At 36.4% G+C, this 27,754-nt stretch overlaps 7 protein-coding genes across 7 annotated transcripts; 3 read left to right on the forward strand and 4 right to left on the reverse strand.

Annotated features, from left to right (window-relative positions):
- Positions 1 to 57: 57 nt before the first annotated feature.
- On the forward strand, positions 58 to 1,281 carry C9374_012555 (uncharacterized protein; the record flags this gene model as incomplete). The annotated part of the gene is made up of 1 exon (XM_044688334.1): positions 58 to 1,281. One exon carries the CDS (start codon positions 58 to 60, stop codon positions 1,279 to 1,281), a length of 1,224 nt encoding a protein of 407 aa, XP_044554197.1.
- A 193-nt stretch (positions 1,282 to 1,474) lies between these two features.
- C9374_012556 (uncharacterized protein) lies at positions 1,475 to 4,521 on the reverse strand (the record flags this gene model as incomplete). Its single annotated transcript, XM_044688335.1, has 5 exons — positions 1,475 to 2,316; positions 2,408 to 2,910; positions 2,976 to 3,820; positions 3,930 to 4,188; positions 4,334 to 4,521. The coding sequence occupies 5 exons, from the start codon at positions 4,519 to 4,521 to the stop codon at positions 1,475 to 1,477; spliced, it is 2,637 nt and encodes an 878-aa protein (XP_044554198.1).
- A 195-nt stretch (positions 4,522 to 4,716) lies between these two features.
- C9374_012557 (uncharacterized protein) lies at positions 4,717 to 7,273 on the reverse strand (the record flags this gene model as incomplete). The annotated part of the gene is made up of 4 exons (XM_044688336.1): positions 4,717 to 5,406; positions 5,452 to 6,288; positions 6,345 to 6,847; positions 6,904 to 7,273. 4 exons carry the CDS (start codon positions 7,271 to 7,273, stop codon positions 4,717 to 4,719), a joined length of 2,400 nt encoding a protein of 799 aa, XP_044554199.1.
- Positions 7,274 to 7,476: 203 nt separating this feature from the next.
- On the forward strand, positions 7,477 to 11,462 carry C9374_012558 (uncharacterized protein; the record flags this gene model as incomplete). The annotated part of the gene is made up of 6 exons (XM_044688338.1): positions 7,477 to 7,498; positions 7,560 to 7,678; positions 7,731 to 7,776; positions 7,824 to 7,871; positions 7,917 to 9,391; positions 9,576 to 11,462. The coding sequence occupies 6 exons, from the start codon at positions 7,477 to 7,479 to the stop codon at positions 11,460 to 11,462; spliced, it is 3,597 nt and encodes a 1,198-aa protein (XP_044554200.1).
- Positions 11,463 to 11,682: 220 nt separating this feature from the next.
- C9374_012559 (uncharacterized protein) lies at positions 11,683 to 14,025 on the reverse strand (the record flags this gene model as incomplete). Its single annotated transcript, XM_044688339.1, has 1 exon — positions 11,683 to 14,025. One exon carries the CDS (start codon positions 14,023 to 14,025, stop codon positions 11,683 to 11,685), a length of 2,343 nt encoding a protein of 780 aa, XP_044554201.1.
- A 306-nt stretch (positions 14,026 to 14,331) lies between these two features.
- Positions 14,332 to 15,642, reverse strand: C9374_012560 (uncharacterized protein; the record flags this gene model as incomplete). The annotated part of the gene is made up of 1 exon (XM_044688340.1): positions 14,332 to 15,642. One exon carries the CDS (start codon positions 15,640 to 15,642, stop codon positions 14,332 to 14,334), a length of 1,311 nt encoding a protein of 436 aa, XP_044554202.1.
- Positions 15,643 to 16,679: 1,037 nt separating this feature from the next.
- On the forward strand, positions 16,680 to 27,691 carry C9374_012561 (uncharacterized protein; the record flags this gene model as incomplete). Its single annotated transcript, XM_044688341.1, has 3 exons — positions 16,680 to 16,966; positions 17,183 to 18,787; positions 18,832 to 27,691. 3 exons carry the CDS (start codon positions 16,680 to 16,682, stop codon positions 27,689 to 27,691), a joined length of 10,752 nt encoding a protein of 3,583 aa, XP_044554203.1.
- Between the last annotated feature and the right edge of the window lie 63 nt (positions 27,692 to 27,754).

The raw sequence follows: 27,754 nt of genomic DNA on the forward strand, positions 1-27,754 counted from the left end.
TTCGTTTTCAAAAAAACAACATCATTACACCCACTCATTCGCTATCTTTAATTCAATATGGTTAATAACGATATCACTGTTACTGTCGACGATGACTACAAGCAAAAGCACGGAAAGGCAAGATATGAACAAAAGGAAGTCAAGGAATTTGATGATATGAATCTCAAGGAAGACTTGTTGAGAGGAATTTACTCTTACGGTTTTGAAAAGCCTTCCATCATCCAACAACGTGCTATTTTGCCAATCACTACCTCTGAACCACCAGCAGATGTTATCGGTCAAGCCCAATCAGGTACCGGTAAGACTGCCACCTTCACCATTTCCATGCTTCAAAGATTGAATATTTCTCCTGAGGCAACACAACCACAAGGACTTGTTTTGGCTCCAACCCGTGAGTTGGCACAACAAATCCACAAGGTTATCATGTCCTTGGGTGAATATATGAAAGTTAAGGTTCACGCTTGTGTCGGTGGTACTAAAGTACAACATGATATTGCTATTCTTGAGGAAGGAGTACATATTATTGTTGGTACTCCTGGACGTGTCTTCCACATGATTCAAAGCGGACACTTGGATGTTAGCGGTATTAAAATGTTGGTCATTGATGAAGCCGACGAAATGTTGAGTCGTGGTTTCAAGGACCAAATCTATGCTATTTTCAAGAATCTCCCTCAAGATATGCAAGTTTGTTTGTTCAGCGCTACAATGCCTGCTGATGTTCTGGAAATTACTGACAAGTTTATGAGAGATCCAATCAGAATCTTGGTCAAGAAGGAAGAATTGACTTTGGAAGGTATCAAGCAATTCTATATTATGTGCGAAAAGGAAGATTACAAGTTGGACACATTGTGTGACTTGTACAAGATTTTGACCATTTCGCAATGTGTCATTTTCTGTAACTCTCGTAAGAAGGTCGAATTTTTGGCTGAACAGCTCAATAAGAGAGATTTTACTGTCTCATCCATGCACGGTGACATGGAACCTAAGGATCGTGAATTGATTATGCACGAATTCAGAACTAGTGCCTCTCGTGTTCTCATTACCACTGACTTGTTGGCTCGTGGTATTGACGTTCACCATGTTTCCCTTGTCATTAACTATGATTTGCCACGTCACAAGGAAAACTACCTCCACAGAATTGGTAGATCCGGAAGATATGGTCGTAAAGGAGTTGCCATCAACTTCATCACTAAGGATGACATTCGTAGCATGAGAGAAATTGAAAAGTTTTACAGTACCTCCATCGAAGAATGTCCTCAAAATATCCATGAACTCATCTAATCGGATTTCATCCAATTTGATTTTAATTATTTTAATGACAATGAGGTGACATTGTTGATCAACCCATTTTTGTTCACCACCCTTCATTATTTCTCCTCTCATCATTATTTACTCCCCTTTTCCCTAACAAGAACAGAAAGAAAATAAAAAACCCCTTTGAACCCAATCTTAAAGAACAAAAATCAGATTTTTATTAACAGGACACGACAATGACGTTGCTATCTACAAGGTTGAGAACAATGCTGCTCAAGGTGACCGTTCTCCTGTCTCCATTGCTGGTAATTTGCGTGTTTTGACCGTTCACAGTTGCCTTACATTGGCTGCTTTGCATTGGGAAGCCATAGAAAGTAACTGCAGTGAGCTTGGACAGAGATGCTTGAGCGTAATTGTGTTGGAGGACCTTAGTGGTGAGCACAATGGTGTTGGCAGAGAGTGGATTTGCTTGCAATTCAACCAAAGAATAAATGCCATTCTCAATTGTGTTTGCACTTTCACCGTCGTCGAGATAGACCATACCACCAGCCTTGAACTCATGCTGACAAAGAGCGACCAAAAGCTGGAATGGATTCTTTCTTGTCTCAAAAGTAGTGAGACCTGGGGTTTGACGTTGAATAATTGAGCCACCAACCATCAAAGCATTCGAATAGCCATAGAGAGGAGCATCAAATCTTTGGAATTCTCCTCCCTTCAATGATACCAATGATCCTGAATAGTAATCAAACCAGCCTGATCTATGTTGTGGAATGTAGGCTCTTACGCTCAATACGCCTTCATCCAATACGGGTACAACCATCAAATGGTCACCAACCATGAATTGAGTATCAATGGAGGCCAACAATGGATTCGAATCTGATGAACCAAATACATAGAATAATGGTTTAACAACTCCTCCACCATTCGAATGAACACGATAGAATTGAGTGTAGTAATAGTTCAAGAGTGAATAACGATTAGCAAGAATTCTCTTGGTCATGTCAATAAATTCTTGACCAAAGACATAAGGCTCTTGTGGAATTGCCTTAATATCATTGTGATCTGTGTGAGTTATAAAATACACATTATAAAATCAAGAATGAGATATCATGTAAATGAATGGTTAGAGAGAAAAACACATCAATGTACATACTTCTAGAGAATGGATAATAAGCTCCTAATTGAGTCCATCGAGCACACAGTTCCTTTGTAGTGTTACCAATAAATCCACAAATATCAGCTCCAATTAATGCAACACCATACATTTGCATGGCTAACATTCCGCTAATAGAAGATTTCATTGATTGCCATGTTGCTTCATTATCTCCCAACCATTTAGCAGAAATAGCTCCTAATCCAGGATATGAGCTTCTAGTCAAAATAAATGGTCTCTTATTTCCAGTGACTTTTTGAAGAATAGCTGTAGTGGCATTGACTTCATAAAGGCCATACAGAGAGTGCGTATTGTAATTAATGCTAATGTGTTGAATGGCATCCATAGAGAGTGTTTTCATATCGAGTTGTCTTCCGCCTGGAACATAGGGTGGATTGTTTGGATTAAATTGAGCAAGTTGTCCTCTCATTTGGAATGGTTGATTAGATCTTGATTGATCACAAGTACCATTACAGAAACAGCTCACTTCATTCATGTCCAACCTGTTGTCATGTGTGTAAAAAAGAATATTAACGTTCTATAAAAATTTTCCAATACATAAACATACCATAAACCAGAAACTGGAATCTCCGAATGGAACTTTTCAACCAAACTTTCCCAATATGGAAGTGTCTTTGGATTTGTAAAGTCGGGGAATACACACAATCCAGGCCATACAGTGTTGATAATATCATTGACTCCATCGCTCTTCTTCATGAAAATATTGAGTTGTTTTCCAATATCATAAGGTGTATAGCCGCTTTCATATTTGATACCTGGATCAACAATGACCACATAATGTTGATTATTAGATTTCAACGTTTCCACAAACTGTCTCACTTGATTCTTTGGATATCTTTGTGGATCGGTTGTGAAATCTCTATAACCATCCATATAATCAATATCGTTCCACATGGTATCTAATGGAATTCCATATTGAGTATATTTGTCATAAACAGTTTTAACTTCATCAATGTTCTTATAGCCATAACGACATTGATGCCAACCCAATGACCAGAATGGTGGCATGTATGGACGACCAATTAATTCATGATATTGTTTTGTGACATCATCTGGAGTTGGACCTGTGAAAATATACAAATCAATAACACCACCAATCGTTTTCCAAACTAAATTATCATTGGTAATGGTAACATCTTGTGCATTGGAGTTGAATAAAAATACTCCATGAGCATGTCCACTGTTTGAAAAGTATTGCATATAAAATGGATGTGTACCATAGAGATTTTCATTTGGAGTATTTAAATTATCTAAATTCCACATGGTGTATGTTCCAGGAGTGTATCTGAGAGGACGAGCTCGTTCACCAAATCCGTAAATGTTCACTTGAGTATCTTTGGCTTTTTGAACAGCATCAAAAACTGTACCAAATGAAATGAATTGGTCTTCAAACTGTGTTGAGGGTGTGACAAGAGTTACCCATGTGGACAAGAGTTGAGAAAAAAATTCACACATTATGATCACAAAAATTTAAAATTGTGTTTCATGTAATCACACTTACCACTAATGGAATGTTACTAGTGTTGAACAGAGTTTCCATGGTTGCTGTTCTTACAACTTCAAATCCGAAAGGATAAGTCTTCAAATTCACGGTATAATCTTTTTGAGATGGTTCAACACTTGGAGTTTTTGATTTGATGATCCAACTTGGAACTTGCCATCTTTGTTGTTGCAAATCAGTGATTTTGATGTGAATTCTTGAGGATGTCTCAAAGTAGAGATCGAATTTTAGATCCAAATAATCAGATCCATAAGGGCCACTATATTGATATTTGATTCACCGATGAATCACAAACATCATGATGATTTCAAAGAAAATGACGTTTTTTAAAAAACAGTGATTTTCAATGGTTGTTTTTGGTGAAATTGAATTAGTATTCAATTTACGATCCATGGACCACTTACTATCCCTGTACTAAATGAAGATAACCGCTGTATCCGTTACTAGTTCTAACGAGATTGTTGAGTTGATATTTTGGTGCTGATGATTGAGCGGAGACAACAACAATCATCATCATCCATAGACTCAACATGCCAAGAGCCAGCATTGAACCAGCTCTGTTCGGTTCACGGCCGTGTTGTCGTTTGTTCATTTTTTGAAGCAAGCCTTTCTAACAATGTGTATTTTACCCAACGCCATTGAATTAGGTGAGGTAAACTAATTTGTTGGACTTTACAAGTTTTGGGAGATAGGCGGAGTCTAAAACATGGAAATTTGTACAAATAATAACAACATTATGAAGTATCACATTAAATGTCTGATAACAGACGCTTGTTGTTGTTGTTTATTACATTTCTTCTTCCTCCTCTTCCTCTTCTTTCATGATAAATCCTGCACCGGATGAGGCTTTTTTGATGCTCGGAAACACACCACAATCTTTGAGAGATTGATAGAACTTGTCAAAAGTAACTCTTCTTTGAGACTCATCATTTGAATCACTATCATCCATGTCTGTTCTTGTGTATGCCATTTCTGTGACCAACAAGAGCTTTTTGATTGGAATGTTCTTTGGAACAAGTTCAATAATTGTCTTCATGGTTTCTTTGTCAATGGTAGAGTCAATACTAAAGCATCCGGATGAGAGGAAAATGTTCATAATGTCTGATTTGGCTGATAAAGATGGAACTTCCAAGGTCACATTGAATATTTTAGTAATTTCTAAATTTTCTAAAATATCAGCCATACTTGTAGTACCAATGACAAGCAATTTTCTGCCTGATGGTGGAGGTTTCTTAATCAATACAAGCAATGCTTGTAAGATTAGGTTAGAGAATCTGGGTCCAATGTGAACTAGTTGGATGAGTCTTTCAATGCTATCAAGTACAATAATGCTGAATGGAGATTTGTAGGCATCGTGGAAAATCTTGTTGATTTGTGTACAAATGGTTTGTTCTGAATAACCAACCATTCGATCAGCAGAAATAATTTTGACATATGGGAATCCACTTTCAACAGCTAGGTGTGCAGCAATTGTTGTCTACTCAAGGGTCAAAAGGAACATCAAGTAAAAAAAAGTACATACCTTTCCGCTTCCTGTTGCTCCGCTTAACAACATGCTCAACAAGTTAGTTCTGTTACTAGTCTCAACTTGCTTGATAAAGGATTTGCAAGTGTTCATCAACTTGCTGAAAGGCTCTCCATAATTAATAAGACCTTGGTTCAAGTAAGCTTCGAGTTCGTCAGTTGAAACACCAAACGCTGGTTTCACCTCTGTTAAAGCCATTTCAAAATCTCCTGCAGTTACTTTGATGTTCTTTTCGTCAAACTTTTTCTTTCCATTGATATCAATTTGTCGATTCAGTGCAAATGAGGCAGCTGATTTGACTAAACCTTCAATTTCAGCTCCTGAAAAGTTCTTGGTTGTTTTAGCTAAATATTCAAAGTTAATGTCCTCAGAAAGATATTGATTCTTTGACATTTCACGAGTGTGAATTTTTAAAATTTGCAAACGTCCGGTTTCATCGGGTAAACCAATCTCCATTTGTACTTCAAATCTTCCAGGACGTAACAATGCTTCATCTAACATGTCCAATCTGTTCGTCATACCAATAATTAAAATATTGTTTAAAGAGTTAACACCGTCAATCTTACTCAACAATTGGTTGACAATGGAATCTTGTACTCCTGTACCGTCTCTTACAGTACCACGTTGTTTGCAAATTGCGTCCAATTCGTCGAAAATAAGCAAGTGAAGTTGGCTGTCATCTCCCTTTTCGTTGTATTCGCTTTCTGCATCAGCAAAAAGCTTTCTGATATTTTCTTCTGATTGACCGACATATTTGTTTAGAATCTCAGGCCCGTTGATAATTTTTGGTTCTTTGCAGTTCAAAATTTTACCAATTTGTCGTGCGACCAAAGTCTAATGAATTGTTAGCAACCAATTATTGTAAAACTGTATGTGACAGAATAACATACCTTTCCTGTACCTGGTGGGCCATATAGAATTATACCTTTGACGTGCTTCACACCAAGTTTTTTGATAACATCTGGAGGATAAATTCGAGAAGCAAAAGCTCTTCTGAAAATATTGTTGAGTTGCTTATCCAAACCACCAATACCTAATTTTTCAAATGTGACAGCAGTGTTGAAAATGTCTGTGGTTGTAGTAGATTCCGATGGTATATTTGTTAATCTTATGCTTGACGATTTAGTCTTCATAACACGGATTGTTGTGTTTTTAGTCAGCATTCCCATGTTGGCCATTTCCTTCAATTCACCAGAGTTTGTCTCTAATGTTTTGGTGTCAAAAACTTCTAAATCTTTGATGACAACAAGAATCATATTTCCTTCAAAATCAATCACAAACTTTTGTCTATCAACAAATATATGTCTATTATAACACTCTTTAAGAGTCTGAATTAGCCTTTTTCCGTCTACTTCTGGATCAGTTACAGTATTTGGACTAATAAAATCAATTTCTTCAGTAAAAACAAAAATTTCATGTCATCAATGAATCAACATTTCAAAAACATACCCATGGTAACAAGAGAGAGCTCAAAGCTTTGTTTTGGGACACGGAATATATCGCAATCAGCATCGGCATTGTTTGGTAAATGGGCACTTTGTCTTTGAATCTTGTTTAAAGCAATTGATCCGAGCTCGATTGCTGAATGTGATTGTGCAATCAATACAATATCTCTCACTTTGATATAAATTGGAAACTCGGGAAATTCCTTTTCATTGACGTAGGCATAGTTAGTAGTAACGAGGTTCTTGCCTGGAGTATTGGTTACTTTGAGACTTTTTGGTCCGAAGACAACTTGTGTTCCAGGAGGGTTGGAGAGAGGCTCGCTCAATGGCTTGTTATTGCCGTTGGATGCGGAAACCGGTTGGGAAACGGGCATGATGAGAAGCGTAAATTTTTTTGTTCTGGATAACAATCGTGTGATGACGTTTTATGATGATGATGAATTTGGAATGCTTCTGCTAACGATAAAATAATAAACAAAGTTATCTTGCCAGACAATGTCCAGCGAGCAGAGTAGCTCCTTGCTTGTCGAGTGTTTTCTTTGAACTGATCAAAAAGTTCCAAAAAACAAAGGAAAAAATGCCGGAGTATAACATCAGAGGTATGTCAAGCACTCCTACTGTCATCACTCCCTAATCGATCAATAATTAAATATTCCACAGGAGTTACTGTAAACTTTCCCTATCAAGCTTATCCGTGCCAAGAATTATATATGGAGCGGGTAATTCAATGTCTACAAGAATCCGTTCAGGAGAAACAAGAAAATACGACTGCAATTTGTGTAAGTAAATTTTCATCATGATGATTTTTATTATAATAATAACCATTCAAAGTCTCGGAATGCACTCTTGGAATCTCCTACGGGCACCGGTAAAACAAGTAAGTCAATCACAACATTTTGATGATTTAAATTATAATTCCGAAAGTGTGTTTACTATGTTCGTCGTATGCTTGGCTCATTGATTACAAGAAGAGTAAGTATACTGTTGATATCAGCATTGATATTTATCGTTAAAAAGAATCATACGGAACAGGACCTATACCTAAAATTATTTTCACTTCAAGAACTCACTCTCAATTAACTCATGCGATTCAAGAATTGAAAAGATCAGCCTATGTTCCTGAAATTGTTGTAATGGGCTCCAGAGAACAAATGTGTGTCAACCCCGACGTTGTTTCTCTCAAAGGATTTCAACAAATTTCGAAATGTTCTTCTCTAGTGAGATCTGGAGGTTGTAAATTTCATGCAAAATTTAATGAGATGAAAAAATCAGGAGACTTATTTCATCATGAAACTGAAGATGAAATTGAGGATATTGAGGATTTGTTAACAAAAGGATTGAAGCACAATTTTTGCCCATTTTTCTATGCTCGTGAAAAGCAAAAATGTGCCGAAATTATATTTATGCCATATAATTATTTAATTGATCCACTTTTACGAAAGAAAGTGAACGTAGACATTACAAATTCTATTATAATATTTGATGAGGCTCACAATGTACAGAAACTATGTGCCGAAGCTTCCTCGTTTGATTTTTCCGGTATTAATATTTGTAAAGCAATTGCAGAAATTGAAAAGTGTAGATCAGAGCTTGACAAGATCAGTATAGATCCATTGGAAAATGCAAAATCTATAGAATTGAAATCTGATTGTCTCGACATTTCTTCAGCATTGTTGGATTTAGATATTCATTTGGATGACATGGAAATATCTGAAGACGGTTATACAGCAACAGGTGATACTATTTTTGACATTTTTTCTTATGCATCTGTTCATCCTTCAACATGGGAATCATTCAATGAAAAGATCAAGAGTATTTGTGGTTTTCTTCAACTCAAGAAACAAAATTGTTCTGGGCTTGAACGAGTGAGAGAAGCAATTGAAAGAATTTTCTCAGATTTTAACGCATCCTCAGAAATATTTAAGAATTATTTCAAAGTATTTATTTATTACTCAAAGAAACAACCTGGAGTTATGAACACGAACCTATCTTCTGAACATTTGCAACTCTATTCAGATGTTTTGAGTACAAGAGATCGAAAGAAAGATTTTAGAAAAACAAAAACACTTTCATTTTGGTGTTTCAATCCAGGTATTTCAATGCAAAAACTGGCAAGCGAGAACCCATTAGCATTCATTCTCACTTCGGGAACATTATCCCCAATGGAATCGTTTGCGTATGAGCTAGGACTTAACTTTCCCATTCGACTAGAAAATCCACATGTGGTATCTAAGGATCAAATTTGTGTCATGGTCGCACAGGCAGGACCCACTGGCACAAAACTCAACTCTTCGTACACAAATAGAGCATCTGAAACTTACTTGAAAGAGGTTGGAGGAACATTGCTAAATTTATCTAAAATTGTTCCTGATGGACTATTGGTTTTCTTCCCTTCGTATACATTGATGGACCAATGTGTGGAATTGTGGAAACGATCAAATGGTGGTGCAAAATCTATTTGGGAGAGTGTAAATCAAAACAAAACCATAATTGTAAGTTCTTTTGAGTATTCATATCAAACTCCTCTCAAACGACTTGTACGAATCTGAATCTGAACCAAACCTTGTATTCATACCAAAATCCTCTCGAATGACTTGTACGAACCTGAACCCAACGAAACTACTTGTATGAATCTGAACCCAAATGTCGCCCTGTAAACTCAACTCTTCAAAATAGTTGGAACCAAAAGAATCGACAAAACTCAATCAATCCATTCGAGAATATGAAGAGAGTATTACAAGTAGAAAAGAAAAAACAACAGGTGCATGTTTCTTTGCAGTCTGTAGAGGAAGAGTGAGTGAAGGTTTAGACTTTAAAAATCGAAACGGTCGTTGTTGCATGATTGTTGGTTTACCATTTCCTCCACTCCATGATCTCAAAGTGAAACTCAAAAGAGATTATCTGGATGAAACAGCTCAAAGAATTATTAAGGAAAACCCAAATGCAAAACCAATGACAGGATCCGATTGGTATGCCCAAGAATCATCGAGAGCAGTGAATCAAGCCATTGGTAGAATCATTAGACATCGTTACGATTATGGTGCTGTAGTGTTGTGTGATGAAAGATTCATGTATCAAAATCAAAGAAAACAACTCTCAAAATGGCTTCAACCTCACGTGAAAGTGGCAAATCAATTTGGTGAAATCTCTAATGGAATATCCATGTTCTTTAAGAATGCATTTCAAAAATTTGGACTTGAAAGTGAAAAAGTCAAACCACCCACTGCACCTGCTGTCAAGAAACTTCCACGTTTTTCTTTAAATTTAACAGAGTTGTACAGATCAAGCAATGGTGCAGAATTGTTAAGGCCTCAACAACGAAATATTTATCATGAAGATTACGAAGAGTATCGAAATGAAATGGGAAATATTCAAGACGTTCCGCTCACTGAGGAAGGAATTGAACCTCAAGGTATTACTTCGTCATCCTTGTTACAACATTACAAGACATCATCTGTAAATGATCCAAAGAGAAGTATTACCAAACAACCCAATATTGTACCAGCGAGGTCTAGCAGCTCTATACCATTCAATGCATCTTCTTCATCCATTTCTTCCTCGACATCCTCAAGTGCTAGTAACAACAACAACAACAATACTCCATCTATTACATTGCCATCAACAATAGATCAACCACCCCTTAAGCGAAATGTTGTGCTCAACAGTTTTGTGAATCCAAACTCTGAATTTTTGAATCCACAATTAAGAAACGCATCACCAATTACAGCATCAAGAAATACCACTAGTCCAATTACTACTTCTACAAAAGAATCCCAGCAAGGATCCACTTCTTCTAAAAATTCAGCTGAATATTTACAACAAGTGAAAGCAACCCTCACCGCTGATCAGTACAAAGAGTTTAAAAACCTACTCATTCAATTTAGAGAACACAACTCCAAGGATTCAAAGAATACTAATAATACCTTCCTTCACCTGGTAAAAAAGTTAGTTGGACTTTTTGGAGTCTCGAATATTGAAATTATTGAAAAATTCAAAAACTTTATTTCACCTAAATTGCACAATTCCTTTGATGAAATTGTCAAAAAGCAAATATTACTCCATGCTGATGAAGATACAAATTTAAAGAAAAGAAAACAGGAGCACGTGCAATTGGATTTAGTGAGCGGAGCAATTACAAAGAAAACAAAAACCGTACCATTGAGCAACACTAGTTCAAAACCAATTGTCATTGAAGATGATAATACCGACCAAACGAACACACCAATGGATCATGACATTCCACTCACGCTTGAAGCTTGCTCAGATCTTACCAGTAGCACTTTGAGTGCCCAAATTAGCATGACAACAAATTCCAACAACAATATTCATCAACCACACAACCAAGGCGCATCTCCATCAAGCATGCAAAGTGACAAAGAAGAACCAAAGCCAGCCGGTACTGTGTGCACTATTTGTAAAGAAGCCTGCAAGGAACCAACAGCAGCGAAATGCGGACACATTTGTTGTTTCAGTTGTTGGCAGCAGTGGCTCAACTACAAACTCGAGTGCCCTACTTGCAAAGCCAAAGTGAGACCCAAGCTACTCACAAGACTATTCTTTTGATCGCCTTTTTTGAAGAGAAATATAGGTGAGACAAAGTATGTTGGATCGATTTTATTGGCATTTCGAATATGATCTGTATACCTACTTGATACCCATAGCTTGTAGGTTTTCGTGTTGCATTTCAAAGATCAATTTATGACTCTAGTAAAAGGAGAGAATTATCACTTGTGACATCAGATAAATGTTTAAGTGGTTTAAGTAACATCAATCCTGATAATCATTACCGACCGCTACTTAATGGAGGTACTGTGCTGCGGGATTGGCCTTTCATAGCGTACGAAGGCAATACTGCAAATAAATAATCCAGTCTCATATTTAAAGAACGAGCAATAAGTAGTCTAGTCTTATGCCAACTCCAACTATAATGCCCAATATCAATTCCTTTCTCGTACTCCAATTCTGACGCTTCAATAGGGTAAATAATGTTCTGGTAGTGCATGTAGGAATGGAATAGTGTGTGATCTGTAATTCGGTTTTGGATTCTGTTTGGTGGAAATCCATCAGGGAAAGTAAACAACACAGCACCACTAGAAAGAAATACTGATTCATAGCTTGCAGATCCAAAAGGAGCAATAAATACATCTGTATCTTGCATGTACTGAACCTTCTCTTCTATCGTCATGTTATCAAATACAAACGTTTGGAAATCTACTTTAAAGACAGTATTCGATTTTTTGTGATAAAATGTTTTAAAGTCTCGTTTAGCCAACTCGACCAATTTGTCTGCATGCAAAATATTTCTCAAATAGGTTCTCATACCAGTTTTGACATTAATTCTAACATTCAATACTTTCTCTTGGAAGAGAATTTGTTTGGGAGTTCTCATTGCTGTTCTAAATCTGGCATATGTGAAATCTCTAAATTCTTTAACCATTCCACCAACATTGTGCCATCCGTGATCATTGAATAATCCATAGGAAGAACCTCCCATGACAACACTTTTCCAACAGACCAAATCATGTTCTTTTGTAAATTCTCGAATTAATTTGTTTGAATGTTTTGAAATAATCTTGCCATACTGAGTTACAAATTTTTTGCACAATTTTTGTTTCTTTTTTGACTCACCCTCCTCAGTACCACAAGTGAGCATGTCTTTTTCACAATCACATTCTTCATCCTCTTGCTCAGCAAATATTAAATAATTATTCACAAATTTCTTAATATTCTTTAAGGGATGAATATCAAAAAATTCTTTCAACAATGCAAAAGTAGGATAAATGGTTTCAAAAAGACAATGAGCTGCATTTGAACATCGATGTCTTTTCAACAAGACAGATCTCTTTGTAACCCAATGAATATTCGATATGGAATGTTCTTGTTGATATTCTTGAATGGATTGAGAGAGAGCATGAACAATTAATTTACCTCGTTGCGCATCTTCAGATTTTGTTCTTCCCTCGAGTGAAACCAAATCAAATAAGCCATTCAGTCTTTTAGTTTCAAGACCTTGTAAATCAAACTCGACAGGATAATGAGTGGTAACATCCTTACTATTAAAATATAAATAGGTTCCATTTCGGTAGCATAGATTATAGACAAGACAACTTCGGAAATGGGCGGACTTGACGTGATGAGTACAAAATAATCCGCTATGAGACTGTAATGATGTTTTTTCATATTCCATTCCATCATCCTGTAAATAATATTGATCATAATTAGTGAAGGGTTGTTTTTGAGGCTTTCTCGTTGCTGCATTTTTAAGGGAGGCCACTCCGGGTGGTGCCTCAGTATGGAATTCACGCATGACTTTGAGGAGATAAACGCTCCAAACAAGCAAGCATAGGAGAGAGCCTACCATACACCATGCCAGTGGTTTGTCTTTAAAGTAGGAGGAAGAGGAAGAGGACATGGACTGACAACGTTGTTGATGTCCTGTTATCATTGGAGATGTGCTGGCACCACTTGTATTTCCGAAAAGATATTTCAAATAAACAAATTGTTTAGGAATGATGAGGAATATATAAGAGAGAAGGAAAGAAGAACAAGTGGTAGAGTTGGAGGTGGTAGTAGTTGATAATGAAGAAGGATGATCACAACAACCACTACAACATTGCAAACAAGCATCCAAAACTAAATCTACACCAGAAATGGAAGAAGTAGAGGAAGTTGGAGAGAGGAGAGGTTCTTCGTCGTTGCCGTCATCATCGTCATTGTTGTTGACAATGGCCTGTTCGAGTGAGAGGACAATATTGTCGTGATGTTGTCGTCGTGATGTTTCATCAGCGGTAACAACATCAAGACAACTACTAGTAGTGTTGGATGATGAATGAGCAGATATATGACTAGTAGTGCTAGCAGTAGCACTTGTTGTTGTTGACAAGGTCCTTCCTGTCATTCCTGCAGGTATAGTAGAAGTGGTGAAAGCGTGATGAAAAATGGATGAAGCAGAGGATGTGGATGGAGAGTGCAGTTTTTGTGTAGTCTTGGTGTGTGTTGGAAGTAATCGATTACTCTCCTCTTCATCGTGATGCTCTCCATGGTGACACGAAGCATGCATCCTGTCATTATCCTCCGCAGAGTCTTGTGCTCGGAAGTTGTTTGTGCTGTTGGTGGTGCGTTTCATTTTTTCTTCTTGGAAAATCCAACGTTCGACAAGAGAAGTTCGATAGCCACACACTCACAGCGTCTGTTCACGTCACTTTCCAATGAACTGGAGGTTATCAAGGAAGCGAACTTAAAAGTGTTCGAGAATTTATTGTCGAGTTGCTCAAAATGGGTACACAATGTGCAAAAGAACTTCACAGAAAGGTCATAAGCACAAACGTGCCTCCTAGCAAGGGTTGGATGCCGCAAGATGTGTCATTAAAGATGGAAAAGTTCTTCACAATTCCATCTTCTCTCAAAATTGGAATCTAGGTTAGAAATGTTTTTAGATAAATGCTGTGAAATCTTCGCTCATTGAGGGAGCAAAATAATCCATTTCAAAGGACGACGAGCAGTGATTCACTTCATTGCTTGTCTCTGGAATGTCTGTCGTGTTGCTCTCTAGGAACGTCGTTGTTGCATGACTCTCTGAGAATAGTGCAGACGAGTTGAATAGATCATCAGCGGAACCACATTGCAATGTGGTGGATTCTGTAGAATTCTCTTCAGAGGAGGATGGCATAATAGATTGAACAGGAATCATTGAGGACATTAAGTCTGAAGGAATTGGACCATAAAAGTGGTGATACATCTTTTGTTGAATTAATCCAAATCCAGTAACCTTATCTTCATCATCCATTTCAGAGTGATACTTGAGTAACAAGTCAAGAGTCTTTTTAAAGTTTTCCATAAGCTTGACTTTTTTGTGTAAAGAAGAAGTCTCTTCTGTGCATGATGGAGCATCATGACTCACGTTCAGAGGACACGAATTCGACTTTTCTTCTTCATCGTCTTCTTCTTCTTCTTCTTCACGTTTCACACGAGATGATCTCTTTCGTTTCTTGACTTCGGTATTTTTCCTTCTCTTTTCTTCTTTCGTGGTGGTTGTCGTCGTGTTCGTTGTCGTCGTATTAGTAGCAACCTCACTGCCAGATGAGAGTAAACCATTCGAAGCATCTCTTTCAGATACTTTAGGTCTACGAGCATATACATGAAAACATCCACTTTTCATGGTATATACTGGTGTGTTAATGCTGTGATTGCTATCACTGAACAATTGCAACAAGAGTCTCCATTTGCTCTTATTATGATGGAAACTGACACTCTTGAATTTGATCTTGTGGTTTGCTTCATAAATTCCAACATTTCCACTGGATGTGTTCTTGAGAGAGATGAGAGAGTCGTCTACAATAGGCTTATTGTCCTTCTTAATTTCCTTACCACTTTCATCATCAATGACAGTAATTCTGCACATGAGTAATTTGGGGAATGGAGAGACTTGCTCGGCATTCACTGTGCACTTGTAATGGAGTTTATATCGCAAGCTGCTGTACATCTTACTGGGTGTGTCATAGACTGGTAATGATTCATCACGAGTAGTGATTCCGACACAAATCGAGTAGCCTGCGATGAGTGGTTGTGCTGAAGAGTCTTTTTGCCATTGTCTTGAAGCACTACTACCTGTTGTGATGGGTTGATGATTCGTAGTAGATTCAGAGGCTAGAGAATCATCGCTCAGAAGAGTGGACGACTCCATCATCACCTCATCCTCTTGATCAACCATCAGTGTTTCTTCCTCTTGCGCGTCTTTCTTCATGGTAGTGCTTGTTTGGCTTTGACGGTTAGGATTAATTTTTTAAAAACGAGAGAGAGCAAGTTGGATGAAACCGACAGGGTAAATTTATTGCATCCAGCACCACTTCAAAAATGTTTTTGAAGTAAATCGCAGGATGGTTGTCGCATTTTTGTAAAATATTTGGAAGCTGCCTTCACCAAATTCTCACAATTCCGACAGGGACACATCACCCATTGCTCCAATGCAAAGGCACGATAGTGTGTGAGGACGTGTGAATTTACGTATGGGAAGAATTGAGAGTATCAAACCACCCATAGTGAATCACACCAGCTCACAAAAGAAGAACACAAACGGTATGCTCAGAGAGACACACCACAGAAAATGTTGATTATTGTTGTGTTTCAATTTTCTTGTTGTCGTACGTGAACATTTCATAATGTCATTCAATCCCGCATGATTTTTGTTCGTGTGTTTGAATCGTGTGTGATGTACGAGTGGTATGGTGCAATCATGAGATTGTCATACAAAGGCTCAGCAAATCTTGAGATCAAAATCCAAAGAGCACTTTCTCAGCGAGGTGTAACAGAGAACATTGGTCGTATTTTTTTTTGATGTACCCACCACACGAGTTGGCGGCACAAAGAGCGTCAAACTTTTTTTTGAGGGCAGACAGCATGAACCCTTCATGATCGAAGAAGCTTCTTATCAACGATGGTTACTGCCATGCTCAACGTTCGTGTGCAAAAGAAGAAATCAGAATAATATGGTGAGGACCTGTGACTTGTTGCAAAAGTCAGGAAAGCTGATAACCTCTTCTCATTCCGAATGATAATGCAAGCTTTTAGGAATGGTTGAAAAAGGTGATGGGACGTCTGCCAGTCATTTTTCTTTTAAAAAATATTAAACTCTCTCAAATCGTCGTTGGATCGACAATTTCACGTGGAGCCATTCAGAGACACTCAATTCGTGTACTGTGTGTGCTCTTGAGGACCTTCATCATCATTTCTCTCTTATTTTAAAAAAACACTGAATATTATTGGATCATCATCACCATCATCATGAAGCCTCGTAAATCAGTGCTTGGTTATTTTGGAAGTGTGTTTGGACTGAAATCTAATGACACAACGACCACACCTCCAAAAGTCGAAGAAAAACCAATAACAAGAGAGGATTTCCATAGCGATGAACAATATCAACTATTTTTGCAGTTGAAAGAACAATGGGAAACCTTTTTGAAAGATTCTTCATTATATTCCGAAACTGATACAGCTATTTATTCCATCATTACCCTATTCCATAAAGTATTCTACAATCAGAACATGTTTCAACATCACTTTCATCAAATGTAAGTAGTAGTGGAAGTGGTAGTAGTGGTTGTAGCAGCAGTAATTATATATGATCATCTTGTATCGATGGAATTACAACATGAATTACATGTTGTCAAATTTTATTTGTTGTTGACACTTGTTCGACAACGATCCATAACACTTTTCTCTGCTCGTTATCATCATGACACTCGAACATTGACACACTCTCCCCTCGAACAAAAATTGACACACAGTTTTAAAAACACACAAACATTCACATCAACAGTCACCTATCGATTGAAAAAAGATATCGAGAATGCTTTAAAGGAAACTCCTTCAATCCCTCCACCATCTCCATTTAATATATCACAACAAGATTTTGATCCAAATAACGTTCAAGACATTGGAAATCGCAATGTCAAACTCTCTCTTATGCACTACTTGATTTCACGAGAAAAACACTCATCCGATATTGTCAACACTTTAATCATGTTGATTTCAAACCATGAAGAAGTTGTAGCACCATTTGTTATTGATTTCAAAATAATTTCACTTGTTATCAACATTTTAGAAATTGTTGCTCAAATCAACTCGAACGACATTGAAGATTATGATAACAAGTTTTCTCATGTTGACTCTCATCAAAATCTATTACTAGACACTTTAGAAGATGATAACAAACAAAATGTCAAGAAACAATTAACAACCAAAGAGTGTCTCGAAGTGTCATGTCAACAACTTGTTTCGTTTGTTCATCACTGTCTCAACAATAGAGAGTTGTTTGACACTCTAAAACTCAGCGATGATGTATTGACATTGATAAGAATATTAACAAGTTGTCGAAGTGAAGAAGGTTTTAACTTTGCACAAAAGTTAGCACTTGACCTTTTATTTGCACTTCTCATCAAAACTGATTTGGCATTGGTGGATAGCTTCCATAAGAAGAAGATTATACATCTTCTCTTAGATTCATTAAGTATGATCAAGTCTAAAAATTATCTCAATATTTGCTCAATTATTGAAACATTGGTATCACTTTTAAAACAAACAGTTTCCATCTCTCCATTGCTATACAGAGATTTCAATGATGCCAATGGTCATTTAATCATGCAAGAAGCTCTTATTGAATGCGAATCAAAATTTGAACAAGATACTTCAACCATGAAAGTCGCACTTCACAACTTTAGTGATTTGTTATGTGTTGGTGAAAGAGCCATAGAACCACCTCTCGATTATTTGCAACAATTGAATGTTACTACGAGTATCAATGCCAACAATGAAAGAAGAATTAAGAACATGACCATCTATCAGTCCATGATTAATATTTTCCTAAAATGTAATACTGATAGTTTGAAACAAGAAATTGTTGAAATATTACTTGTTACGTTTGCTGATAATAGTATGAATTATCCATCAGTACATCATTTACATAATGTAGCCTTACTCACTCGAAGTTTACCCGATTTCTCTGAAAAGATTCAACAAGCGGTATTGAAACTCATCGAATTCATTTTTGCTGGACTCAACTTTGCTCCATTAGAAGAATTAAAAATGCTTGGTGAATTGATGAGTAGTAGAGAAGCAGCACCTAAATTAGTATTGAATGTACTTGTATTGATTAACAAGTTACTCAATTTTGATTCGAGATTCAGTACGAGATTTAAAGAAGCAGGACTCTTTGATAAGATTATATTCTTATTACGTGATGAGTTTGAAGGAGTGTTAACTTTGGGAGAATATAAGGATAAGGAGGAAAGAACCAATGTTCTTTTAAAACTTCTCGATTTAACAATTCAAGTATTAATTTCCATGCTTCAAAAATCAAACGATAACATTAAGGCTTTTAGAGAGGCAGGGGTGTAGCTGTATTACAAAAGATGTTATTGAATGATGTTATTCGAAGTGCTGCATTGAAGGTCTTTCATACCATCATTGTTCAAGACACTTCTCAACAAAGTATTGATGTTTCAGTTTTGGTTGAAATTTTACAAACATCCAAACGATCCAACATTCCTCTCAAAATTGCAATTTTTAATGCTCTTACCAAAATGTTCAAGAGCAATGAGAGAGCAAAAGATTCCTTTAGAGATGCTGGTTTTGTAGCAAGTGTATCTATTCTCATTAATACTCCATGTCCTACCCTTTCCATACTCTCAAAACAATTGAACAAGTTGCTAGAAGATTCATCATCCTCAGCTGAGGATACTCCCAAAGTTGAAGATGAAGAAATGTATGAACAATCCGATATTGTGAAATTGATGCAATCCATGTTTACAGCTCTTGCCACTTCCCTACAAAATCATCCAAGAAACAAGTTATCGTTTTTACCAACAGTCGGAGAGAATGGTATGATTGATGCTCTCAATGTCAATGGAATTATGAATACTGATCATAGAAAGGAAGTATTTCAATGTTTAATTGATTTTGCTACTGAGAGATGTATTGAAGAATTTGATGCAGCCAATCAAACCACAGCGACTTCTTTCAATAGTATTTCTTCAGGAAGTTTGACGAGTTTGAGTTCTTCATCCTCAACAACAATAGCCACAACCACATCCACAACAACATCCTCAACAACAATGTCAACCACAACAACCTCAACAACAACCAACAACAACAATTCAACACCATCCAAATCCACCCATATTGTGAATACGAATGAACTCTATATGAACATTGGTGGATTACTCGTTACTAGATGTCCAGTTCTACACAATCCATTTGGTTTAATATTTTGTTTAAAACTTCTTCATCATGCCAATGAAGATTTACAACTTGCAGTACTCAAAGTGATTGAACTCATGTTAAAGATTGGACCACTCAATCTCGAAGGTTTATCCAACATTAAGATTGTTGATTTTATTTTAGATCACTTGTATTCACAAATGGTAGATACCAATCACAAATTTAGTTCTACTCTTCTCAATATTTGTGAAAAAGTAGCATGTTACAGATTATCACAATTGGAATGGAGAAAATTACTTTCTATTTTTGCTGATAAGGATCATCCTCCATGCATGTTGAAACTTGTAATGAATGCTGCAAAGAAAGGTCTGAGCACTCCATTCATTGAACTTCGACCAGGTTCAGAATGTCCCATTCAACAACTCACAGACAAGACATGGAACAGTTCAATGACTGCAGGTTATACATTTTCATGTTGGTTCTATCGATCCAATGATATTGCATCAACTCCAAAGAAGAGACTCTTTCATTCTCATCAGAGAACTTCCTCCAATGCCACCAAGAGACTTTCATCGACTAATTTTTCCGATGTGAATGTGTTCATTTTATTGAATATTCATTCGGACGATGGAAAATCATTTTTACAATTTCATTTACGACCTGATGGATATCTTGAATTCCAAAATGGCCCAAAATCAAAGAGAATACTCTTTTCAAAATGTAAATTTGAAGCAGATCGATGGTATCATTTGGTCATCTCTCATCAGAGAAATCGATTGTCGAGTAGTGTCATGACTGTCTATGTGGATGGTAAAATGGAAGAATCTCAAAAAGTTGGATTTATTAATCCATATGCTGCAGGTTCCAAAGTGAATGGACTGTTAGGAAAGAATTTTACCGATAGTATTGATAATTGGAGAATTGGGCCTTCATTCCTCTATGAAGATGTTTTATATCCTGAAGCAGTAGCTTCGATCTATGTTGCAAATAATACCTATACAGGTTATTTCCAAGGAAATTACACACCACATATGGATCTACTCACTTATCATCTCTATCCTAATTATATTCGTCTTTTGCAGAGAGTAGAAACTAAGAGAAATATTTCCACTGAAAGTGAAGCTAAAGAAAATAGCATTACAGTATCATCTTTTAAATTATCTCCAGATAAGATTGTGTTTGCATTCAATGCTCTCAATCATTCATTGCGATCATTGGATCCTCACGACACGAGAAATAACGCTCTCGTCGTCATGGAAAGTGTACACAATGAAAAGAAGACACCCAAAGTTCTTCTCTCCAATTTATCACGTGCTTATGTGTGTTGTCCAACTTCACTTTCGGATAATATTCTCAATTCAGATGGAATTGTAGTCATTTTGGCATTGATTGAACGAAGTGAATCCTCTCAAGCTCTCTATGATTCATTACTTTTACTGTACAATACCATGATGGACTCACCCTTACAAATTGATGAAGTGGAACGAATTTCAGGTTATGATATTATTGCTGGTTTTATTAGAAAAAAGACCAATCTTTTGGATACTAAAATTTTGCAATTACTCTTCGAGTTTGTCTTGATGGGAAGTGGAGATCAAAAGGAAATTGTTACGAATTTGAAAGCATTTATTTGTTTAATCATTGATTATGATATTTGGAGAAAGACAGATCTTTCCATTCAAATTGAACTCTTCAAGAAAATTAAGAGTTTAATTGCAGATAGTTATTATTCACATTGGAATGTCATTAGACTCAAAACCACTGGTATCGTTAACAAATTGTTACACATTTTGAATGAGTCTCCTTCGGTCCAAATTGTAGAACTCATTGTCGATGCTTTACATTTGTTATTCAAACATCGAATGTCCGACAATGATATGATTTCAGTTTCAAACTTTATTATGAACTCGTTAGATGATTCAGCATTAATTTCTAAAAAACGAAGTTCAAGTTGGGTCATGATTAGTCCAAGAAATTCGAGCACTTGTCTACCACAAGTTTCATCACTCTCTGAGATGAGTTCTGTGAGTGCTATGACCACTACTACTACTACTGGTACTACTACTACTGGTACTGGTACTACTTCTACTAGTATGAATAGTAGTAATTCTCGAAAATTGAAACGACAAAGTATCACGACCATGACCTTGACCAATGTTGCCTCTCGAAATTTACTATTGCGAGTCATTTATGATTTGGCAAGTCGAGATGAAAAGTATCTTGAATTATTCTCGAAACATGTGGATGATGTATGGTTTTATCAATTTGTGAATGAAAAAACTCATCCAATATCATTGATATTATCCTTACAACTTTTATCATTACTTTTATTACAAGGAAAGATCAAACCAGATAATATTTTACCAAGTTTGAGAAGAGGATTAATTCCATATTGTAATCAACCAGATGTTTATTATACCTTGTTACTACTCATGACAAGAACTATTTTCACCTATCCAGAAGGAACATTCTCATCGGAACAAGATTTAAAGGATTCTCTGGATCAAATTTCAAAAATGTTCCTTGAAAAGAGTGCACTGACAGATATTATTTTCTATAAGGATGTCATTCCAATACTATTGGAGTTATTGAATCATAATTATGCTCCAACTGCAGAGAGTGCACTGTATGGAGAAGTTTCTGCTGTTCATTATTTTGCCAAATTCAAGAATGAAGAAAAGACATTGGAAGCCTCTCGTCGATGGACCTTATTGAGAAATGTTGTGATCAAGTCATCATCATCTTCATCTTCATCAACAACAACAACATTCAATAGTACTAATAATAATAGTAGTACTAATAATAATAGTAGTACTAATAATAGTAGTAGTACTAACGATTCACAACCTTCATCAAGCAATAATACATTAGAAAATGACAATACTCCACCATCTGTATCTGTAGTATCGGTTGAACCACCTCCATTGAAATTAGAAGAGAGACCACGAGAGAATAAGATTACCGAAGAAATTCTTTCGTTATTGAAGAGAATGTGGAGTTCTTCGAATGATCTCAAAACTCATTTCAGAAAGTATGAAAGTATTCAAGCATTGAGTCAAATTGTGTTTTCTTTAGAAATTAATAGAAAACCTAAAACAGATATTGATAATTTTCTGAATCATCCCATTGCCATTTCGGTATTGTCCATGATTCGAGCCATTGCAAGATTTGAATTTTCAACCGCTTCCAAAGCTGTTCAAGTCGTTGAAGATATTTTGAGAGCAGTTCCACTGAATATTGTGAGTGAGCAATCCATCACATGGTATCGACGTTCCATTCTATCTTCACTCATCAAGGTTTATTCCAGTGATAAGGTCATGTCATGGGCTCAAGCGAAAGATAGCAAACTTGCAGGAAATTTATCATTGTTGGCATCGTTTGTTGTGGACATGCATTACGCTTCCGTACTTCCATTGACAAGTTATGTTGAAACTTTGAATTTTATTGTTCAAGTAGTTTCCATCGTCAAAGTCATTGAAGAACCATCCAAGACGATTTCATTATCGAGTTTTTTTAGTTCCAATGCTGCCATGAAGAAGGAAGGAACATTACCATTCTCTCTGAGATCATTGAATCGAATGATTTTATATACCTTCTTACAAGTATCATCTGAAGAATTTACTGAAAAAGTACTTGGTACCATGTTAGAAACACGTGCATTCCTCTCAACATTGGATACTTGCAATTTGGATTATGAATATTTTTCATCCATCTTTGCCGTATTATTCAATTTGATGAATGATGGATCTCCTAAAATCAAAGATACTGCAGTCAAGTTATGGAAATTAATTGTTGCAGCACAACATGATACGAATTTACTTCCAACGATATTCCTAATACCAAAAGACTCGAAAACTACGGGTGGTAGTAGTTCTAGTGGTGGTAGTAGTTCTAGTGGTGGTGGTAATTCTAGTGGTAATGGTAATACTAGTAGTAGTAGTACAAGTGGTAATAATGTCGATTCACAACAACTAGTCTCTAATGAATTTGTCGAAGGTTTTAGAAAGTTATTAGATTCTGATGTGAATAACTTTATGAAATGGTTCACTGAGAATTTTGATCGTATTTCTGAATTTTTCAATAACAATCTTGCCAATACTCTCACTTCCTATATCGAAAGTGAGAATAAGCATACTCAATCCGTATTAACATTATTGCAAAATGATTTGAGATCTCGATCCTCTTCAAAGAGTGAAAGAAAACTTGGGGAAGGTGCAACGTATTTGATTGGAGCTGCAAAATCTCAACTTCGAACAGTCATTGAAATGGAAGAAGAACGAAATCAAATGCTCATTGAAGAGAGTATTATTCGAATCAAATTTGCAATGGATACTTGGATGAATTTGTATGACTTGTTATTTATGGAACGTGGCACATGGTCTCATAGAGCCAATCAAAAATCAAATCAATCGTTACTTGCTTGGAGATTGGACTCTACAGAAGGACCAAAGAGAATGAGAATTAAGCTTGAACAATTCCATTTAGAAAAGGCCTATGAAGTTGCTATTCAATCCAATCCTTTGAGAGAACAATATTCTGTGGTTGGAAGAAAATCTGCAAGGACTAGTCCTTCTGTGGGTGGTAGTGGTGGTACAAGTGGTACGAATAGTAGTAGTAGTAGTACCAGTGGTGGTAGTGGTGGTGGATCGGTCAATACTCTATTGATGGATATGAGTGGTATGGAAATGACCACGACCACAACCACAACCACAACCACAAACCTGACCACAAACTTGACCACAACAGAAAAGAAAAAGGATGCACTTTTGGATCAATTTGAAAAATTCCAAGAATGGAGTTATCTCTCTCCTGCTAAACCTCGTCCTATTACATCATCAAAGAGAGAGGATGAATTGGATCTCACTCTTCCATCCAATATCATTACTTTGGATGCTAATGATGTCTCTTTAGAACTCACTCCAACACCTCTTAATCGATCTTCTTCGAAACAACCCTTTGATCAAGACACTACTTTGGATGAAAGTTTAAGTGATACGACTCATGAAGGAACTGCAGATACCAATCTTGATGCTGTTACAGCTGATGATATTGATGATGATTTATTATATGAAGATGAAATGGGAGAAGACTTTAAGATTAGAAAATTAATTGAACCAGGAGATGGTATTTTATTCATTTATAATTCATTGAGAATTAATGGATTGGATGGTCAAAAATCATTATTTGTGATTTGTAAAAACAATGCCTACATTATTGATAATTATGTCATGACGGATGATGACAAGTTAATAGAAGTGAAAGGAGATCATTCAACATTGATTGAAACAAGTCCACCAAGTACTACCAATACCAATACCAATACCAATACTACAACAACAACAAATACTACTACCAATACTACTACCAATACAACCACAACAACAACAACTCTAGAAAATTCTACACCAGACATTTCTCATGAAACTATCAAAATTCCACTCGCTGAAATCAATGACGTGCTAAAACGAAGATATCTATTGAGAGAGACTGCTGTTGAAATTTTCTGTAGTGATGGTCGTAATTTCTTCCTAGTCTTTGAAAAGGCAGACATGTACAAGGTTCATGAAAAATTGAAACTTTCAGATCATATCAAACACAATAAGAAGTCATTCCCATCTCTCAAAGTCATGCAAATGAAATGGCAAAAAGGAGAAGTTGATAATTTTGAATATTTAATGTATTTGAACACATTGGCTGGAAGATCATTCAATGATCTCACTCAATATCCCATCTTCCCATGGGTACTCTCTGATTACAATAGTGAAGAATTGAATTTCAATGATCCAAAAATTTATAGAGATTTATCCAAACCCATGGGTGCCATTGATGAAACTCGTGCCAAAATGTTCCGTGAGAGATATCAGAGTTGGTGTGATCCCTATATTCCTAAATTCCATTATGGTTCACATTACAGTAGTGCTGGTATTGTATTGTATTACATGTTGAGAATTGAACCTTATACTTCTCAATGTGTCGAGTTGCAAGGTGGTAAATTTGATATTGCAGATCGAATGTTTCATTCGATTAAAGAGACATGGGAATCTGCCAGCACGGATTTCTCACTCTCGGATGTGAAAGAACTCATTCCTGAATTTTACTTTTTACCAGAATTTTTAATGAATAAGAATAATGTTCAATTTGGACTCAAACAAAATGGAAATCCAGTGAATCAAGTAGAATTACCACCATGGGCTCATAATAATCCTCAATATTTTGTACGAATGATGAGAAGAGCATTAGAAAGTGATTATGTTTCAGAACATTTGAATGAATGGATTGATTTAATATTTGGATACAAACAACGAGGTCCTGATGCTGAAAAGGCACTCAATGTATTCTTTTATTTAACGTATGAAGGATCTGTAGATATTGATAACATTTCGAATGAGGTTGAAAAGAGAGCCATCATTGCACAAATTAGTAACTTTGGTAATACACCTCAACAACTCTTTACGAAACCTCATCCTAGAAGAAATACGAATCAATTATTAGAACGGCAATTAACATTATCTCCTACTTTGGAAGCAGTTCAAGATTCATTTTTGGGTGTTGGAGTAGCAGGTTCAGGTTCAGTTGTAGCAGGAGGTTCAGGTTCAGCAGGAGGTTCAGCAGTAGCAGGTTCAGGTGTAGCAGGTTCAGTTGTAGCAGTAGCAGGAGGTTCAGGTGTAGCAGGAGGTTCAAATAGTACTACTACCATTGATCCAACAACCATCATGTCCACTACTACTAGTAGCAATGAAAATCCTTCCAATGGTAATGAAACCATTTCAACAGATGTTCAAATGAGTAATTCGACTCTTGTTTCTGGAGCCAATGTCATTAGTAATTTGGTATGGAATCCAGTAGTTACTACGACTACTACGACTACTACTACTAGTTTACAACAACTTGCAAGTTACAAGAAATCAATAGATACCAATCTTGTGACCATTTCATTCCTCAAATTGAAGGGTATTGTTGCTGATGATGTAACCTATGTCAATGATTATGGAAGTAGTAGTATTGTATCAGAATTACAAACTGGTATTGTTACACCCTCATTGAGTGCTACTCTTGGCAAATTAACAGGAAGATTTAATAAGGCATTAACATTGAAAGATTCATTGTCTTTGACCATTCCATCAGAAACTACTATGAATCATTCATTATCCATGACAAGTCCATTCTCAGGACAATTATTGGAATTGGCAACTCCACAATCATGGGGAAGTTTAGCCATTGGACAAATTTCACTCACTCAAAAACAATTAGTGAATGGTATTGTGGCTGTCAATAAGAATTGTTTCTTTGCAGATTCCAAGTGCTCCAAGTACTATTCGTATGGTCATTCTGATTTTTCATTGCGATTATTTAAAGACAGTAATAGTGAAACACCAATGGCAGTTCATGAACGATTACATACTTCACAAATCAGTTATGCAACCATTACCAAAGATTATCAAGTGCTTGTGAGTGGAGGTGAAGATAGTGTGGTGAGTGTTTTCAAGATTAAGAAACACAAAAAGTCAGAAACTTTGGAAATTCAAAAGAGATTGTGTGGCCATACCGATAAGATTTCATACATTGCAGCAAGTGCAGAATTTAATATTATTGTGAGTGGAAGTTATGACTCGACATGTATTGTTTGGGATTTGAGTCGACTCAAATATGTTCGAGAATTGGCAATGCCATCTGATGATGTTGAAAATAAGCCAATTTCATGCATTTCTATATGTCCAACCACTGGTCAAATTATTGTTTGTCAATGGACGAGGATCACAGTCTATGCCATCAATGGAGATATTTTAGCAACAAAGAATATTGGACGTGCTCCAATTACGACTGTCACTAAATTAACAAATCCCCATGACGGTAGAGAGTTGCTGTTTGTGGGTCACAGTAATGGAGAGATTGATATTTTGGATATGGAATATGTCTTGTCTTTTGAAACACAGAGAAAGGAACTCACTTTGACCAAGATTCATGCACTCAAGGATCACAAATCCTCTGTGACCTATCTCTATATCACTCCAGATATGAAGAAACTTTACAGTGGTGGTGAAGATGGTGTGGTTTGGAAATACACTGTTGCTAATTAAATTTAGTAAATACTACTTTTATCAAGATGTTGAACATGTTTTGTGGACGGAGAAAACCACCAT

The sequence above is a fragment of the Naegleria lovaniensis genome, assembly GCF_003324165.1.
Source record: "Naegleria lovaniensis strain ATCC 30569 chromosome Unknown tig005, whole genome shotgun sequence".
NCBI classification, from domain to species: Eukaryota; Heterolobosea; class Eutetramitea; order Acrasida; family Naegleriidae; genus Naegleria; species Naegleria lovaniensis.